Source organism: Rhincodon typus, chromosome 30 (assembly GCF_021869965.1).
Source record: "Rhincodon typus isolate 14 chromosome 30, sRhiTyp1.1, whole genome shotgun sequence".
Classification (NCBI taxonomy): domain Eukaryota; kingdom Metazoa; phylum Chordata; class Chondrichthyes; order Orectolobiformes; family Rhincodontidae; genus Rhincodon; species Rhincodon typus.
The window spans coordinates 6,824,097-6,842,137 of record NC_063361.1 but is presented as its reverse complement, the minus strand read 5'-3'; the positions used below and the strand labels follow the sequence as shown (position 1 = coordinate 6,842,137).

Genomic DNA, 18,041 nt, shown 5'->3' with positions numbered 1-18,041 from the left:
ATGCTGCCTGGCCTGTTGTGTTCATCCAGCTCCACATCTTGTTATCTTGGACTCCAGCATCCGCAGTTCCTACTATCACTGGTCTTATAGTGCTGTCCTGCTCCAAGATTCCTACTCCTGCCATGGCAATCGATTCATAGGAAAGTATCGAATTGTTATCACAAGAGGCAGATGTTTGGACTGTTGTGAAAACAAAACATGCTGGAAATCACACCGGGTCAGGCAACATCTGTGGAGAGAGAGCAAGCTAAGTCTAGATGACTCTCCAGGGCAGACTGTTATGTCTGTGTTGTCATTTGTTTTCTGCACCGATCTAGCAGTTGTTCCATATCCATCTCCATTACACCTATGTGTTCACTTCCATAATCATCCGTAAAGCACATTACAAATATTTTGTTTCTTTGTCAGACTGTGATGTATGGCTAGTCTTGGTAAGCTGATTCTTTTTTTGTATCCAAATGCATAATATCCCATTTCTCCATCTGTTGGAATGTGATACAAGCTGTGGTCAGAACTGATGATTGTCTGCCCAGTGGAAATACATTGCATTGTGATTGAGGTAGGAAAGCTCAGCACATTCAGGAGGTAAGGTACCACTGAAAGTGATGGGGAACATGTCTTACTGAAGGCTTTTAAAGGGAAATGTTAAATTTCTCTTGAGTCTTTACCAAGTGCTAAGTTTAACTTTCCACATTGTTCATTTTCACTCGGGTTTTTTTATACTAACATTGATGATTTCTGTAGACTAACTTCTTCTTATCTCTTTAATCCACATGTATTTCACTCACTTGATTCTGAACTTATTTGTAAGGTATGATTTTTAACAGAAGTGTTTATTGGAACTGTGAATGCCTGTAGTATTTCAGCGTTTGATCAGGGATAACTTGCTGAATGCTGCACAAAGAGGAGGTAAAGTAAACAGCAGTTCCTCTGGTCCACCCTCTGTTGTCAGCATATTAAAACATTCATTTCAATGTTTGGCTTCTCATGCACCCACTCTGCCATCATCTGGCTGATTTGTCAATAATAGGAGTCAGTATTTGCTTTGGATCCATCACAAATGACCTAAATTAGTATTTCTGCCTACTGCTTGTGACACAAAAGCCTGCTGAAATACTCTGGCTGAGATCAGGCTAATGGGGTTCCATTAGAATTTAATCTAATTTTCCAATCTAATCTAAGTTCTGAGGTCTTTATAGCCTAGCAGCTCATTCCACAACACTCTTGCATTGAACTACATTGACTAGTTTCTATGCTGTACGTTCTTCACCCCAACTGGTCCATGTCCACATGAGTTTCCTTTTGGCTACAGTGCCTTGTGTGTGACATTCAAATGTATAAGAGTAAAGTTAGGGTACATTGGAAATAAGCATTTGGTTTTTTTGTAACTAAGATTCTACTTCCAAGTGGTTTGAAACACAGTCTAGTTCAAGAAAATAGCATTGATGTATTCAAGAGAAAGCTGGGTAAATACAAGGAGATTTATATCTTGATGGGTTTGGATTCAACCAGGTGGGAGATGCTTGTGTCGACTTAAACACCAGCATGATTTCCAGAACATCTTATCCCGTTTCTGTGATGGGAATACTTTTTAATATTCATTTAAGTAAGTAGGTTCATTTTAACATGGTGTTTTCCCTGAAAGGATACTGACTATAACCTCTGTCTTGTGACTGTCAGTAGTGCCTACTTGTGATAATGCTTTTTTCCCCAATCTTGTTAACCAGTCTGTTGCACAGTGACTTGGGATGTGCAGTTACTGATTGATTGTATACAGGGAGATTCCAGCATGACTCCACTGTGCCTCAGATTGTATGTTTACGTCATTCCAGTGCATGCTTCCAATCTTACTCTATCTTTGCCATCATCTGTGCTGTGAAAATGGAGCCACTCCTTGCGCTTTTGTCTTGTTTTCCAAGGCCTGATAGGGAGTCCTCGCACAGAATACAGGGGGTGAAAAGTCCTCTTTCCTCTGATGGGCCCTGCCCATGTTTGCAGATAGATGCTAATCCACCCATTTCCTCCTGTCTCTCCTCGCAGGCAGATTCATGAGGTGCAAACTCACATGGGACAGCTGGAGAAGGCAGACGCACAGTCTGTTCACTGTAAGTATTCATAATTAAGAGATGTAAACAGAGCCAGCCTGGTGCCAAGGCAGGGGAGGAACTGATGTGGGCACAAAGCTCTGCCAAAAGAAATAATGACATTGTTTTTAGTCCTGGTGGGGTATCTTAGTACATCACTATAGTATTAGGGTATAGATCAAACCTTCTGGGTAGACATTACAGCTTTTTATGAAATCATTCAATACAAAAGTTTATCAATTTCTTCAGATCTCTTCCAGAACTAATCTATTCTAGCTTTGAGCTTATCCCTTCAAATGTGTAACTTAAAGTGTATGACTTTTGACATGATAAGAGGTAGGAGTTCCAAATGAACAAATCTACGATTATTTCAATCATTAATCACTTGATGTGACTGTCTTCAAGTTTTGATGCTGCAACCCAGTTAGATGGGGAGTAGGGGTGAGGTGTTAAGAAAGTCAGTAAATTTCACTTAGAATTTATATTTTAATGGTAGTATTAATGGATAATAGGAAGCACGTGGTGTGGGGTGTATGGCTGTAGTTAGCCTTTAGGAGTCACCCTTAATTATTTTCCCTTTGTGATCTGACCCAGGCCATGCGGTGCTGGACATGGAGCCAGATCTCATGCTAATCCAATATCAGAAATTTACTGAATCATTGTAGCAGCAGTGGCCCTGGTATTTTAGCACCACATGCTGCAACATTGTTTTAGCAGTTGTTGCAGAGTATTGAGCAGGAGCGCGACTGAATGTTCTTTTCCCCTGTTGTTCACACAGGACATTGAGGCCTATTCGTAGCACTGCCACCCCAGGTTAAGTCAGTTTAACTCAGCAGACTGGAATGGAGCCTCGTGGGCTTTGCATCTCAGCTGCTACTTACCAACTGAGCCGTCAACGAGGCATCCTGAGATTCTCTTAATTGGAGTTTGTGCAATTTGGGATTTAAAGTTCGTAGAATGCCTCTCTAAGCATGTTTTTTTTTTGGGCTTTGAAGAGTCAATCCAGTGTTGCCTCGCTACGCCGTAGCAGTAGATCCTATGGGTGTTAACAGAAAGTAAAGAAAGAGTGATGCATTTACATAGCCCCTTTCAGTATCTCAGGACATCCCAATTGGCTCTAAAGTGTTTTTCAGTACTTTTCTTCCTACTGTTGTAATCTAGGAATTGGGACAGCTAATTTGCACACAGCAACCTCCAAAACAATGTGATCATGACCAGATCATCTGCTTTTTGAAGTGCCGAGTGAGAGATAAATATTAGCTACAGCCCAATGTTAAGACCCCTGTGCTTCTTTGAAATAGTACAGTGGGACTTGTTGGAGGGGCCTCGTGCACTCTCTGCTGTACATTATTTTTGTGCTTACGGGTTGCATATTCCATTCTCCCACTGCAGTGTATAAATTAAGGTACCTTGCCCCACAATCCTACCCCTTTTAATACAGAGGCTGGTAGCCAACCTACCATATGTAACTTTATCATTTGATGTATTATTATATAAATTTGTAATTTATAACTGAATTTAAATGTAAACATTTGTAAGCTCATTTGACCCCAATATAACCCTGCCCACAGAACAATATGTTTGGTGTGTGCCATTGGGAGAGGTAGGCTGTTTTTTGTTATGTTTTTAAAACGGCAGGAAGGAAGATGCCCTTCCTTTATCGGGGGTACTTAGCAGGAGAATAAGAGCCGCCTTCCTTCATACCTGTATACACAGACACTCTCTCCCGCTCACTAGCACATGCACCCCCCTCTCTCGCATGTGTGCCCCCCTACGCTGTGTTCCCACCCCTGCCCCCAGTCTCCTCGGTACCATTCCTCTCTCTCTCTCTCTCTCTCTCTCTCTCTCTCTCACGCACCCACCCATCTTCTGACTCTGATGTGAGGTGTTACTACTGACCCATGACTAAAACTGTAAATGTGCCGTTTTAGCATACAGATGAGTTGATGTATAATATTGTTTGACTTGAACAACCCGCATAGTTCATCCATTTATATTTCTATTGTTTTAATGATTTGATAATTCTGTTGCTGCTGTAGTGGTGGAAAATGAAATCCAAGCCCGGATAGATCAGATTTTCAGCAATCTGGAGCGCCTCGAAATACTGACCAGCAAAGAGCCTCCAAATAGACGGCAAAACGCTAAACTGTAAGTGTGATTCCCATTTCAATACGCATCATTCCATTCCTTTGCAAGCTTATTTATTGTGATAAATGTTGAATTTTGTACAAAATAGTCCTAGGTTTAAACAAACTAGGTGAAGCAGTGAGTTTTATGCAGCTTTATTGTTCAGGAAATTCCAAGGCAGTGTCCTGAATCCAGTGTAACAGGATAGCTTTTGCATACTTAAAAATATATACTTTTAATACATGAATCTTAATATGAAACACATTGAGGTCCAAAACAGATGTCTCCATAAACATTTTAACCTTGTGTTTCTGATTGCTGCCTTGAACTAAAGAGTTATAAATCACGTGGTGGTGATTTTCTTTACATTAAATTATTCACCTTTTGTTAAGTTCTAACCAGTCGGTTATGGTCAAAAGAACCTGTCTGTATCTGCTAACCGCCTTAGAATTTGGCACTGTGTAGTTTTTGTGCCAAGATTTCTGATCAAAATCTGGGGTTTCAGTGCTTCACTTGTGTTAGTGTTAGGAGTCCGTCTGTTTCCAAATTCGAATCGATTCCCTAATCCGCGATCATAAGATTCCCAAAGTGATTGCCAACAGGATAAATTAAACCAGCACCTCTCTTGGCTTCAGTATACTGAAAAGTGAAATCTCCTAAGTTTCATGATTCAAAAGGTATGGTGCCTTGACTTGCTTTGTCTGATTGTGCAGCACATTCTGGGTTGGTGTAATTCCGTACCCAACACTTCATCTTCCACCCTCATTCCCCACTGACTGTAGTACTGGTGCAATATAACTCCATGTGAAATAGGAAATCCTCCTGGTGCACCTGGAAATACATCAGATTTATGCCACCAAATAGTTGTATAACCAAGGGACTAGTTATTTTGCAAACTGTACATTTTGCCTGTTTTCCCTGAGCTGCAGTGATGAATGCTTTAAATGGAGTGAGGAGTGGGCATTATGCACTTATAATGACATTTCTCCTCATTGAAAATAAACGCTGTCATTAGTAATCTGGGCAGCATAATGAAATACTGTGCTGTGTCTGAAATAAGGAACCAGAAAGAAAAATTCAACTTGTAAATCTAAAGAAGGGATGGTGAAGTGAAGAAATTAATTTATCTCTGTCCATTAAGGTTTTCATAAGATATAGTAAAGTGAAGAGTCTTCTAAAAGTATGATTGAGCTGTATTTAAGTTTGTTCTTGGGCTGCTGTTGTGTTGCAATGTTTGCATCAATGCAAAGTAATTCCTAGTGTACCTTATCACAAAAGAGCCTCGAGGCGAATCCAGAGTGGGCCCCTGGTCTCGAGGCGAATCCAGAGCGGGCCCCCGGCCTTGAGGTGAATCCAGAGCGGGCTCCAGGCCGCGTCTGGAGACGAGGCCCAGAGTGGTCTGGAGGCTTGGTGCCAGCACAGACTGGGTTGGATGGACTGTTATTCTGAACTTTTTATTTATTTGCTTTTCTAATTTATTCCTATGATTTTGTACTTTATACCTAAGATGATGTGAAGGGCTGTAACGCTGGACTATTTATTTCTTCATTTTTCCTAAGAATTTGTACTTAAGAATCTGTACCTAGGTACATTTGTACCTAAGATGGCACCGTAAATGGTGACTTGTAGACATTTCACTGTACTCAGGTAAATACGTGTGACAATAAAGTTAATTTTAATTGGACAAAATTCATGTGGATGGCCTGAGCACATGAAAGGGACAATGTAGCTACATGTTGTTACTTTTCTTATTAGTTTCTTCTTTTTATCCTGCCCATCCTCTCCTAATGATGCTAAGGCTGAATGGAACATTGTGCACCTGTATAAGCAAATTTGTATCGAGCACTCGCCTTGCAGGCATGTGCATCAATACATCTATTAGGCTGTATACATTTCAAAAAAATGCTGCAGGTGGCAGCAAGTTTTTTTTTCCTTGGAAAAGGTTGCTGTATTCGGTTATAGGTTGCTATAGGCGGATTGGCTCCTGTGTTTGCTGACAAAGCCGCAGTAATTAATCAAAGTATTTAATTGGCTTTTGAAGTGTCTTAGTTGATCCTCAAATTGTGAAAGATGTTATATAAAACAAGTACTTTATCTCAACACCTTCATGTTTCTTCCTGTGTGCTAAATGGATTCCAAGATCTTTACGATCAACACTCTCCTTAGGTCATGGCCTACTGCAGTTAGGCTTTGCACTGAAATATTTTTGATAGTTATTAATTTGCTTATTTTTATATTTGGTATTTTTCTCCTCCAGCAAAGTGGATCAACTAAAGTATGACTGCCAGCACCTGCAAACAGCTCTGAAGAACTTCCAACACCGTCGATATGCCCGTGAACAACAGGATCGAGAGAGAGAAGAACTATTGTCACGCACGTTCACAACCAACGTAAGGCCTTAGTAACACTGTTGAACCCTACAACTTTTTTTAATTTTGTGAGACCCATTGTCAATGCGTAGTTCAAATAAAGGTGGTGCAGTAGAAGGGAAGTGTGTGGTGTAGTGGTAATATCACTGGATTACTAATCTGGAGTTAATTCTCTGGGAATCTGGGTTCAAATCCTACCATGGCAGCTAGTGGAATTTAAATTCAACCAATAATCTGGAAGAAAAAAAATCTAGTCTTGTTAATAGCGCCATGAAGCTATCATTAATTTTGTAAAAACCCATCTGGTTATATTATGTACATTAGGGAAGGAAAACTGGCCTACATATCACTCCAGATCGCTCAGTGGGGTTGACTTTTGACTGCAATGGCCTAACAAGTTTCTCCCAGCAACGACAATTGGGAGAGGGTAACAAAAGCTGGTGTTTTGGGGCGATACCCACATCCCATCAAATTATGAAGAAAAAACAATATTAGAGCACCAGTGAAGATGAGATTTTGGTCAGTGCCTGTTATGTCTCCATATACTGACGTGCGGTGGAGAAGGAGTCCATCCCAAGAGCAAAATACTGCAGATGCTCGAAAGCTGAATTAAATCAGAAAATGCTGGCCACACTCAGTAGCTCAGGCAACATTTATGGAAAGAAGGAAAAATCACTTTTCAGGTCTGTGACCTTTCATCAGAACTCAAAAGTTAGAAACTTATGGAGTTTTGAGCAATTGAAAGCCAGGCAGGTTGGAACAAAAAAAAGTCAAATTTGTGATAGGTGAAGGCGAGAGAGATTAACTGACACAGTTTCATCATATAACATCCAAAGGGAATCATAAATAAAGAAACAAAAGGAATATCTAGATGAGGTATGAATGACCAGATAGTGACCATCTGAATGCAAAGTAAAGGGATTAAGAAAGAAACAAAAGAAGAACAAGCTAGCAAAAAAAACACTAAACCAAGTGAAAGTGAAAGTTATGATCTAAAACTGTTGAACTCATTGTTGAGTTCAGAAGGCTGTAAAGTGCCCAGTCAAGAGATGAGGTGTTGTTCCTCAAGTTTGCATTGAGCTTTATTGGAGCACTAGCAGTCCAAGGGCAGAAAGGTTGGAGTAGGTGGAGAGTTGATGTAACAGTGACAGGAAACTGCTTTAATTTGGAAGGAATATTTGTTGCTAATGATGATAACAAAAGAATGGAAATAGGGAGGGAGGGAGGGAGGGGTCTTCCATTTCTTGCAATTGTCAGGAAGAGTACCAGAGTTGAGGGACTGTTTGGGGGCGACTAAGCTGTAGTCAGTGGTGTTGCAGAGGAAACATTCCCTTCAGAATGATAAATAGTGGGAGAGCAGGGGAAGAGGGCTGAATATTGTACTTCTGCACCGCAACAATTCTGCAATTTGGAAATGTGTTTGGTGATGGCAGAAATGTTGAAGAAGGAAATCTATCATTTCTCTAATGGCTAGTTTTCTCCACTAGTGATGGCTTGGAGGCAAATCATTATCTGTCTAGCTGCATTAGGTAATGGTAGGAATTGAGAAGGGGTGAAAGAGAAAAATAAAAGGTATTTTGCTTTCAATGTAAGGAAAAAAAATACTTCATATCCGCCTTTTGGGTAATTCTGCTGTTCAGCTTAAGAAGGAAAATGCCAATGTTAGCAGATAATTTTTAATTCTGGTGCTAAAGTTCTGAAATCATTAGAATGTATACATGGTGTAAATCTTTGTATCCCCTATGGCAAGGGATTCAGCTAAGGGTGAGGAGGGGAACAATGGAAGAGGATGATTATATGTTGAATGTTTGCCTTCAGGTAGTAAGTTTTAGTTTGCTGTAATGCTGCAGTGATGGTAATAACATACATACTTCCATTTCTACATTGTTCTGTAAGGAAGCAAAGAAGTCCTTGTTACAGTATTTTAGTTCTAGTATTTTAGTTCTGGCATATTTCATTTGTGAAGTTATTTCTGTCCAGTGGAGGCTAATGTATGGAATTCACAAATATTCTGATCTTGTTGCACTCTGCTTTAGTCCTTCGTTCACATTGATCAAAAGCCCAACAGAACTGATGTTAAAATAAAACTGATGTCTGGTTATCCCTCCTGTTCAATGACTTTCAGATGATAATGGTCTCAGGGTTGGTGTGGATTGGTTGGGCTGAGGGCCTGTTTCCACACTGTAGGAATTCTATAGATTCTACAGAAAAATCTATTATAATGTGACACATTGAAAAATTACATCACGCTTCCAGGCTGAAAGTTTTTACCTCTAAAAAGATTATTCTACACACTGAAAATTAAATATTTGACTAAAAAATTGAATTGTATTCCTAAATAATGATCATTTTAGTGTGTGTTTAAGATCTGGTCTCCTCTTGGCCTGCTGACTTGGACTGAGGTTAATACAACAGCAGCATGGATGCTGCCTGACCTGCTGTGATTTCGAGAATGGGGATGTAGTTGGATTTAAGATACAAAGATTTCGATGATAGCTCCAAAGGCTGGCATCTTTTGTTCCAGTCTTCAGCTGAGGGGGATTCTGGCTCATTGTAACTAGTGAGCAGGTAATTGTCAAAGTCTGTGCAGTTGAGAGCACATGCCATGGGAAATAAAGCTGGATATCAGCAGTGAGGCTATAAATGGTGGTGCCGGATTCAACATTTGAACTTTGAAGAATATTGTTGCTGAGTCAGTTTCCGTCATAAAAAATCACAACTTTTCTGATTCTTTTGGATTATAAGACACTGTGAGTACTGCAGCTTTAAGGCTTTTTATGACTTAAAGCTTTAGGTCTTACTGAAAGAGCTTGGTCAATCCTCAGCGGAAAATGTCATGCAGTAGTCAATAGTGTCTGGAGTAAATTTGGAAAGACTTTGTCCCCCTGAATCGCTACCTCTTGCCGCAAAGTTGTGATGTAGCACTAATGCTTCTGAACGAAGAATGACACATGGAAAATTGCATTTGTATAGGGAACATGAAAAGGAATGCTTCACTTGTAGAAACTGGAGAATGGTCGAGTCCGATCTTAAAATTGCTATTGTTTCTCCTAAGTGCATGAGAAATATTCTATATGTGTTATATTTGGTTTTGTTGACCAATACCTCACCTTTGCTGTGAAATCTGTTGTGTTTGTTATAGATGACCTGCAGCTATTTTCTCGAATGGGTGTAGGTGCTTCCTAAGTTTCTGTTTACATATTTTGAAAGAATGAACTGGGTGAAGAGTATGTGCAACTGGGAAGAACGGTGACTGCAGGCTATGTCAGAGGGTGAGATTAAAGGACGTTCTTGTAGAAAGGCAGAATTCTATACAGCTATGAGATTAATGTGGAAACAAAATCTTGGAAAGTTGACTAGCACTGGAAATTGTTGAACTTGGAGGTGTTGATGTGGATCATATTTTGGTGGTAGTGGTATCAAAGTAATGGAGAAGGGAGCTAATATTGCAGAGATTGAAGCAGATACTCCAAGATACACATGGATGTCTGGCCACATTGACTGCATCACTGAGACTACTTCCATCTTCATAATATTACGTGTCTCTACTTCTAGCTTTGCTCACCTGCAGTTGAAAGTCTCATGTCTTTTGTGCCTTTGTTACTTCAGTGCTCACCTGATGGATCTGTCATCTTCTACTCTCCATAAACCCGATTCATTAGAAACTGTGCATCATAACTCACAGCCAGTTCTCTTCACACAATGTTCCGATGTTCACTAATCTACACTAACTTCTAATATGACAATACCTCAATTTTAAAAATTTACCTGGTTTCAAATTCTCTCTGTGAATTAGAATTCTCTGATCTCTGCCATCTTCCAGTTCTGAACTTCTGAGAATTTGTGACTTTGTAATCTCATCACTGATAACTGTGCCTTCAGCTGATGAAAACTTAAGCTTGTATTCTCTGGAATTCCCTCCTGAAACCTCTTGCCTCTTTATCTCTTTGCTTCAGGATGGCGTCCTTAACCTCTTTCCCCTTTGACCAAACTTTTAGTCACCTTTTCTCTCTCTCCTATTTGGCTTAATGTTTAATAATACTCCTGAAATGCCTTAGGTTATTTTCCACCATTAAAGATGTTGCATAAAATCATGTTGTTGATGATATGGGAGTTGAAACTTTGCATCATTAGGGTTCAGGCTAAACGAACAGCTGCGAATAGGGATGTAGGAGCAAATTACTGCAGATGGTGGAATCTGTATTGAAAACAAAAAATGCTGGAAATCATAGTGAGTACAGGCAGTTTATGCTCTGATGAAGAGTCATCTAGACTCCGTGTTAGCTTGCTCCCTCTCCATGGATGCCGCCTGACCCGCTGTGATTTCGAGAAGGGGGATCTAGTTGTATTTAAGATACAAAGATTTCAATGATAGCTCCAAAGGCTGGCGTCTTTTGTTCCAGTCTTCAGCTGAGGGGGATTCTGGCTCATTGTAACTAGTGAGCAGGTAATTGTCAAAGTCTGTGCAGTTCAGAGCACATGCCATGGGAAATAAAGCTGGGTATCAGCAGTGAGGCTATAAATGGTGATGCCGGGTTCAACATTTGAACTTTGAAGAATATACCATTGCATTTGGTTTGATTGCTTGTCTGGACCTATGGAAATAGAACAATAGCAGGACATCTTATTAGAGAAGGTACGTGGTCAACCATCAAACAGAATATGCAATTGCCCATTGTCGTAATTGCAAAGGATGTCATTGACTTCTTGGACAATATTGTTCTCTATGGATAGAAATTCCATGACAACAGTACTTGCCAGATGAGGCAGCTTTGGTCAGAACTGAGGGATCCAGAATTTTTTTTTTTCGGAAAAGGAGAGTAATGACATTTATTTTGAAAGATCTATGAACAGTAGTAGTTCAAGAAGAATTAACTGGATCATTAGCAACTGAAGACAGGGACAATCAGGAGAGTAGCTAGCCTCTCTACAGGAAGGGAGAGTTTGGCGACTGGTGGTATGAGGCTGGGATGCCTTGGACTAGGAGCTGTGGCAAGTGACTGGTCAGGAGCAAAGGAAATGGTCAGAAAGATGGGCAACTACTTGAATGGCCTGTTCTGAAGATGGGAATTAGTAAGCTCCTCCCCCTCCATCAAAGGTAAGGATGGAGATGCAAAGAAGGGAGCGTAGTGGAGCATAAAAAGATTTAACACCTCAGTGCTGTTGGCACAAATTGTGCAAGTACTAGCATCTAGTTGTAGAAAGGATAGTAGTTTCTGCCTACCTCTGAATTAGCTCTGTTGGATAAGTTGAATAATGCTTTGTGTATCTGTTTACTGGTTGTCACTAATGAGCAAATATATAGAGTGAGTGACTAGTGTTTCTCCTTAAGTGTTGATGGTTTGAGCCCTGCCTTTCCAGGCATGAGTTCAAACCTGGTAAAGTGGAAGTGCAATTGATAAGGGTGGTTATTTTGACAATCTGGTATATGTGCTTTTATTTGAACGCTTCTAACCCATTGGTTTTTGATTTACTTTTGGAACAAAACCAAAGCAGTGAGGAGCACAGGTAGGCTGAAGGTTCCACCACAAAAGCAGCGGGAGCTTGAATTTCTTGCTACTGAGTCAGTTGTTGAACCTCAATTATTTAACAGCAGATTATTGTTTGTAAGTTTTTTTTTTCTTAAAATTGATAATTAGAAAATTCAGATCCCTGTTTATTTGCTAAGAATAGAATACTGTTGGTTGTCCATGTTCTTGGAGGGGTTGCAGCATTAGAAATGAGACCTCTGAGCAAGTTCTGTGCGGTTACAGTGTAGCAGTTATATCTCTTTACCCCAGTAGTCAATTTCTGAGATGCAAGGAGTTTATGTGAAAACATAGAGGAACATTGAGAATCTTACATGTGAAATACAGGTCGTCCTGCTAGTTTTCCCAGTGCTATGGCTTAAGAAAATTTTGTATATCTGTTCTTCTGAATTTAACGTGTAGTGATCTGGTAGTAAAATAACTGTACAGTTATGCACTTTTCAAGTTTATGTTGTGTAAATGAGTTAATGAACCTTTTAGATGGGAGGCATCTGAGACACTTCGTTTGTAACTTTTCCAATTATCAAAGCTGTAGAGATAATTTACAAAGATGCGGTGTTGAGCTGCACAACATGGTTGCTAAATACGGGGAACTAAAATCCCCAATAGATTTGGATGCAAAAGGTCTTTCAACCTGTAGATTAGCTACTTGACTACACTAGCAGACTGAAGCATACTCACTACACAATAGACTCAGTGCGATTGTTTGTACTTCAGACTGGTGTGAAGTCACGATCTAAATCCAGAGTCAGGATTTAACTTGAGAGAAGCAGAGAATCTCAATCAAAACAAACACAGGTTCACACAATACTTTAGTTGTTCTGCAAATATAGCCTTAAACATTTATCTCCAGTTTCATATGAACTAATTCAGTGAATGATTAGAGATGCATTGTTGGGTCCTGGACAGTTCCATACTGATAGAAGACATTTACCTAAGTTTACAAATGCACTGCAGTTCTCCTGTGTTTTCATATTGTTTGACAATTCATTTACATTTCTATTAGTTTATTATTTTCACAGCCTGCCTTACTATTTTTAAAAAAAGTGATATTTTGACAAAGATTGAGGAATAGCCTGTAATCAAATTTGCCCTAATAATTGATTATTTGTAAATACATACTGAGATGAACCATATAAACATTGTTATTATTTGATACCAAAAGGAATCTGAGCGGGTAATGAGGACCTCCCATTTTTTATGCAGGATGCTGACACCTCAATAGCAATAGACGAGTCCTTGCAGTTTAACACTTCTTTACACAATGCACACAAAGGAATGGATGATCTCCTGGGGAGCGGGTCCTCTATTCTGACTGGACTGCGGGATCAGCGGATGACTCTCAAGGTGGGACAAAACAGAACTTGCAGGATCTCTAAAAGGACCCTGTTTATATATAACCTTTTATATATTGAATTATCTGTCTTGTACTTTTGACACAGTATTTCATACCACATATCCTTTTTTTAAATTGCCAGATCCTCTCCTCCTCCCTTTGCTGCCTGGTGTCATTAATCTACTAGATGTTAATTTTTATACTGATCTCCCCTTTCCATTCAATATCTTCAGTCTAAGCAACAAGGGTAGCTGCGTCAAGTGATTCCCAATTACGTAGTGAGGGAATACTGAATGCTAAGTTAGTTCTTACAGCAGCAATATTAGAGCCCTGTTGATTTTGCAAGTAGCATTTTTCATTTAGTGGGCTGTATACAGAGGCTGTACCGGGTGTGTAAGCAAAGTGTTAAGATGTCCTCATTGTCATAATTGCAGCTACAAATGTTTTTGAGAAAAAGTAATTCAGGACCATTGTCATCAAACATCCATGTGGAATCCAACAATTTTTGACTGGAAGGTCCAAATAAGTGTCATATATGTTGTCTCAATAAGATGAAGTAATTTTTTTTCTGTAGTCATCTAGACGTCAACATTGTAAAAACATGAGGAATAATTTGTAATTTTCACAAATGTGGTTACACAACTGACATAAATGATTTGTTCTTTGAGGAATGTTTCCAGATATTTCCTTCCCAAACTGCTGCAGAGAATGAAATAGCAAAATCAAAGCTTACATTCATTTAATGTTGTAACATTGGCAATATGTTCAGTGCTGTTTTTTCCTTTGTACTTTCAAACTGATATTTTTGTTTCATTTTGCTCTTAAACCTGTAACACTACTTTTGATTATTTTAAATGATTAGTTCATGTTAAATTTTTGTTTTTGTTTTTGCAACTATATTTATATGTCTGTTCTGTGTCTCGAATTATATAATGGTACCTTAGAAGGGCACTACCTGTTGTATTTTTACTTTGTATCCTGTCTGTGTAAAGCCAGTCGTTAGCCTTGCTCCATTTGTCTTGGATACCATATACTGTTTATACACAAGGAAATTGAGCCATGGAACTTCAGATGAAAAATGCTCAGTAGGAATTTGTTCCTTGGGTGAACAATTCATTTAACTTGTTTCTGTGCAAGCTAGTACTGACATTTCATCATCTTGATGGAGAGAATTCTCAGAACTCCAGGTTTTTCACAAAGAAATATTGATCATCTCAGCAGTTCTTCTTTTGCCATTGGATAGTTGAGTGCATCAAGCACCAAAACCATTTTCAGGAAGGAACTGGAGTGACAGATTGAGTGGTTGATTTATTTGTTCCCCAGCTTAACTCAAATCATGTTCCCATTAGTGGCACATAGAAGAGTTATGAAGAAATCCTCGCAGCTTTGTGGAATCTAATTTTTGAGATTTAATTGATGCCTTTGGTTGATTGAATTGACAACTCTTATGCCTTATTCATCTTGAGGGCTCCCGTCTTCTGAACTTGGTGCCACTTAATTGTGCTCCGTTTTGTGTGGAGAATGTAGTTTGAAAAAGTTGGATTGTTTGCCCATTAGGATAATGTCAAAATGTTATTCATCCTTCACCCATTTCCATGTAAATAAATGTAACAGCAGAACAGTTTTATTATTGTGGAACTCGGTAGTGTTTAATTAGTTTCAGTTTAGTTTCCAATCAAAGTTAACTTTCCAAGATGCTGGAGGTGAAGAAGAGATAGATGATATGTACTTGCTGTATGCATAATAAACATGTATAACCAATCAGTGGGACTTGGTTCCTACTGTGTGTGGGGAATGTTTATTATTTGACAGAGACTATACACAGCAGGTAATTTATCGTTTCCATTGTTCATACCTCAGCCATGTTTCTAATTATTTTTCTACCAAATAATTGGTGATCCATCTAAGTTATAGACTGGCCTGTGACGTTTCACTAGCCATTTTTAAATTCTCAATATAGCATCCAGATAGAGGAGAATTTGAATACAGAACTTTGTCCTAAAGTCTCTCCAGTCTGAAAGCTGGAAAAGGAATGCTGCTGTTTTACTTGCCACTTTTAGAGGTCATCTGCTAAATTTGGCTGTTTGCCTCCTTCATGTCTACTGAGCTGTGGGACATTGATAGATCTGCAATTTAGTCTTTTCCCTTTTACCTGGCCCACTCTGGTGGAAACCAGACAACACCAGTCTATACAACACAGGTGGAATTCCTCTACTAAGCTACCATTTTAATAGAACTCTACCTTAAAACTTCTGATGCTGCAATTTTTATTATATTCATTCATGGGATGTGGATTTCACTAGTTTGGTGAGCATTTACAGTCCACCCCTAGTTGCCCTTAAGGTGGTAGTGAGCTTCCTTCTTGAACCATTGCAGTCTATTTGTTGTAAGTAGACCCACAATGTCGGTTGGTGTTGGGGGCTGGGGGGGGTGCAGCGACACTGAAGAAACAGCAATATATTTCCAAGTTGGGGTGCTGTCTCTTTTGTGAGAGGAGGTGGAGAAAGTTTTAAAAACTGAATTTGGATCAGGAGAGCTATTTGCTGAAAAGTAGAGGGAAGCAAAGAACTAATGAGTAGAAAACAATTAGTCAAAGAGGATCAATGAAGAAGCTTTTTATATCCATGTTCAAAGAAGGAAAAGGAAATCAAGAAAATCAAAAAAAAAGGAAATCGGATCTGATGAAGAGTCGTCTCGACTTGAGCTGTTAGCTTGCTGTCTCCATGGATGCTGCCTGACCAGCTGTGATTTCTAGTATTGTTTGTTTTTAGTACAGATTCCAGCATCTGCAGTAATATGCTCCTAAAGAAGGAAAAGAGCTCAGTTAGTGTTTCTTCCTCATGTAACTTTTTCTACTTGAATTTGTTGAGGAAAGTTGCCTGGCCTCCTGCTATATGCCCTTTGAGTGCCATTTCTTGCAGCGTGCTGCAAAGGGTGCACATGACTGGCTCAAGGTGATTGCACACCGCCTTCCTTCCTGTTTGAAGTGCCTTTGATTTGAATGCATAAGCAAAAGGAAGATGATATCTCAGAGTTTCATGATGGCCTGCCCAATATCGTTTTCAGAATTAATAATTGGATTTACACAGTTGAAAGGATTAGATCTACTTTGGTAATTAAATGAAAACTGATTGCAATTTTAGAGAAAGTCCACTCCTTGGTCCCAGATTGTTTGTTTTTTTTTGTAGTTGTTAAACTTAGAATTTTCAAATGCTGTTTTGTTGCTTGAAACCACATGTCAAGCTTTCTGCCTTTTTAATCTGAGAGGTCTCTTTCACTTTCTAATCCCTCAGGAGTTAATACAGGCCGTTTAGTAATCTTTAAGTTCTACAAAAAGACAAAAACAAAATCATTTACTAAATCACCAAGAAAACATACTGATATTTAAATAATTTACAGTAAAAATAGTGGGCAATTATTATGAACTCAACTGTAAACTATCCGGAAGCAGTCCACTAGGGTTAATTTTCCATTTTATCCAGTTCAGTATGCCTTAGACAATGAGTAGAATCACTTGGTTTTCCTTTTAAGGCTCAGAAGTGTTAGTCCTTGGAAATATTGCAGGTTTTATCAGGCAAAATATATTGGATGCCTAAAGGATTTCTGTACCTAAGCAAACACCGCAAACCCAAAAAGATCCTGTTGTTTTATGCCCCTATTCCTTTGTTACTTTGATCCCAGTTAATAACAAGGACTCTTTTGATAAATCATGTTTTCTTTTATTCTTCTTTTGTTTTAAAAGTCTGCCCTAAGAAGATTCTATGGAATGTCCCACATTCTGGAACTAAAGTTTGTTCTTCATTGTCTGCAGGACACAGTTTCAGGTATTCTGTGGTTGTAAACTGGCTAAATGGTTCCTCAGCAGTCACCTTAAACTTAAACAGTGAGTGGAATTCACCTTAAATCTCAGATGCCACAGGCTAGAGATCTAACAGTGAATAGTTTAAGTACATTGGTACAATGAACTCTTTTTATAGGAGATAACATAAGCTTTATAACCTCATCATGACACTGGGAAGATTTGGATAGCATGCTGTTGTTAGTTCTTTTGTAATAAATCAACAAAGATTGTACAGTTTGAAAGCATTGATTAAAGTTTTTATATTAATGTGACATATCAGTTCCTTTTAAATTTAAAAAGTTGCTCTTTATGTGAGAATCTAGTTTTTCAATAATTAGCCAACAATTTAATCATTTCTCCACATATATGATATAATCCCATCCTGTAGTTGTAATGGAATAAGTTGGGGCTGCCCAGAGTGAATCTTCTATTGAGTGATGTTCCACCTCCTCTGTCTGAAGTTTTCAGAATACAGCTTTCTCATTTACATAAACTTATAATCCTAATGCTGTTTACTCTCCTCTTGTGACTGACTTCATAGTTGTGCAGTTCCATAGTTACTGGCACCTCTGCTGTCTTGCTACAAAGGCAGCTGTTCAGACAGGAGCCAAACCACTTGGTGTTCTCGTGAATATTCATGAACACTTTCCATTTGAGTCGTTGGACAGGGATGTGAATCCAGCTCATTCTACCCAAAATCCAATTGTTCCTTCTTTGAAATCAGGTAACTCTACACAGAGATAGTAGGAACTGCAG

The 18,041-nt window shown here is 39.0% G+C and overlaps 1 protein-coding gene across 4 annotated transcripts in view; it reads left to right on the top strand.

The window, feature by feature from the left end:
• Window positions 1–18,041, top strand: part of gosr2 (golgi SNAP receptor complex member 2) — a 55,855-nt gene that overhangs the window by 14,204 nt on the left and 23,610 nt on the right. For 2 of the 4 annotated variants that reach the window (XM_048614663.1, XM_020535661.2), the window contains exons 2-5: window positions 2,041–2,105; window positions 4,124–4,232; window positions 6,469–6,601; window positions 13,315–13,455. In XM_048614663.1, the coding sequence (XP_048470620.1) occupies window positions 2,066–2,105; window positions 4,124–4,232; window positions 6,469–6,601; window positions 13,315–13,455 (423 nt within the window). In that variant the 5' untranslated portion in view covers window positions 2,041–2,065. Of the gene's footprint in view, window positions 1–2,040; window positions 2,106–4,123; window positions 4,233–6,468; window positions 6,602–13,314; window positions 13,456–17,186; window positions 17,269–18,041 lie in introns of all 4 variants that reach the window. The other 2 variants (XM_048614662.1, XM_020535662.2) reach the window with 2 other exon arrangements.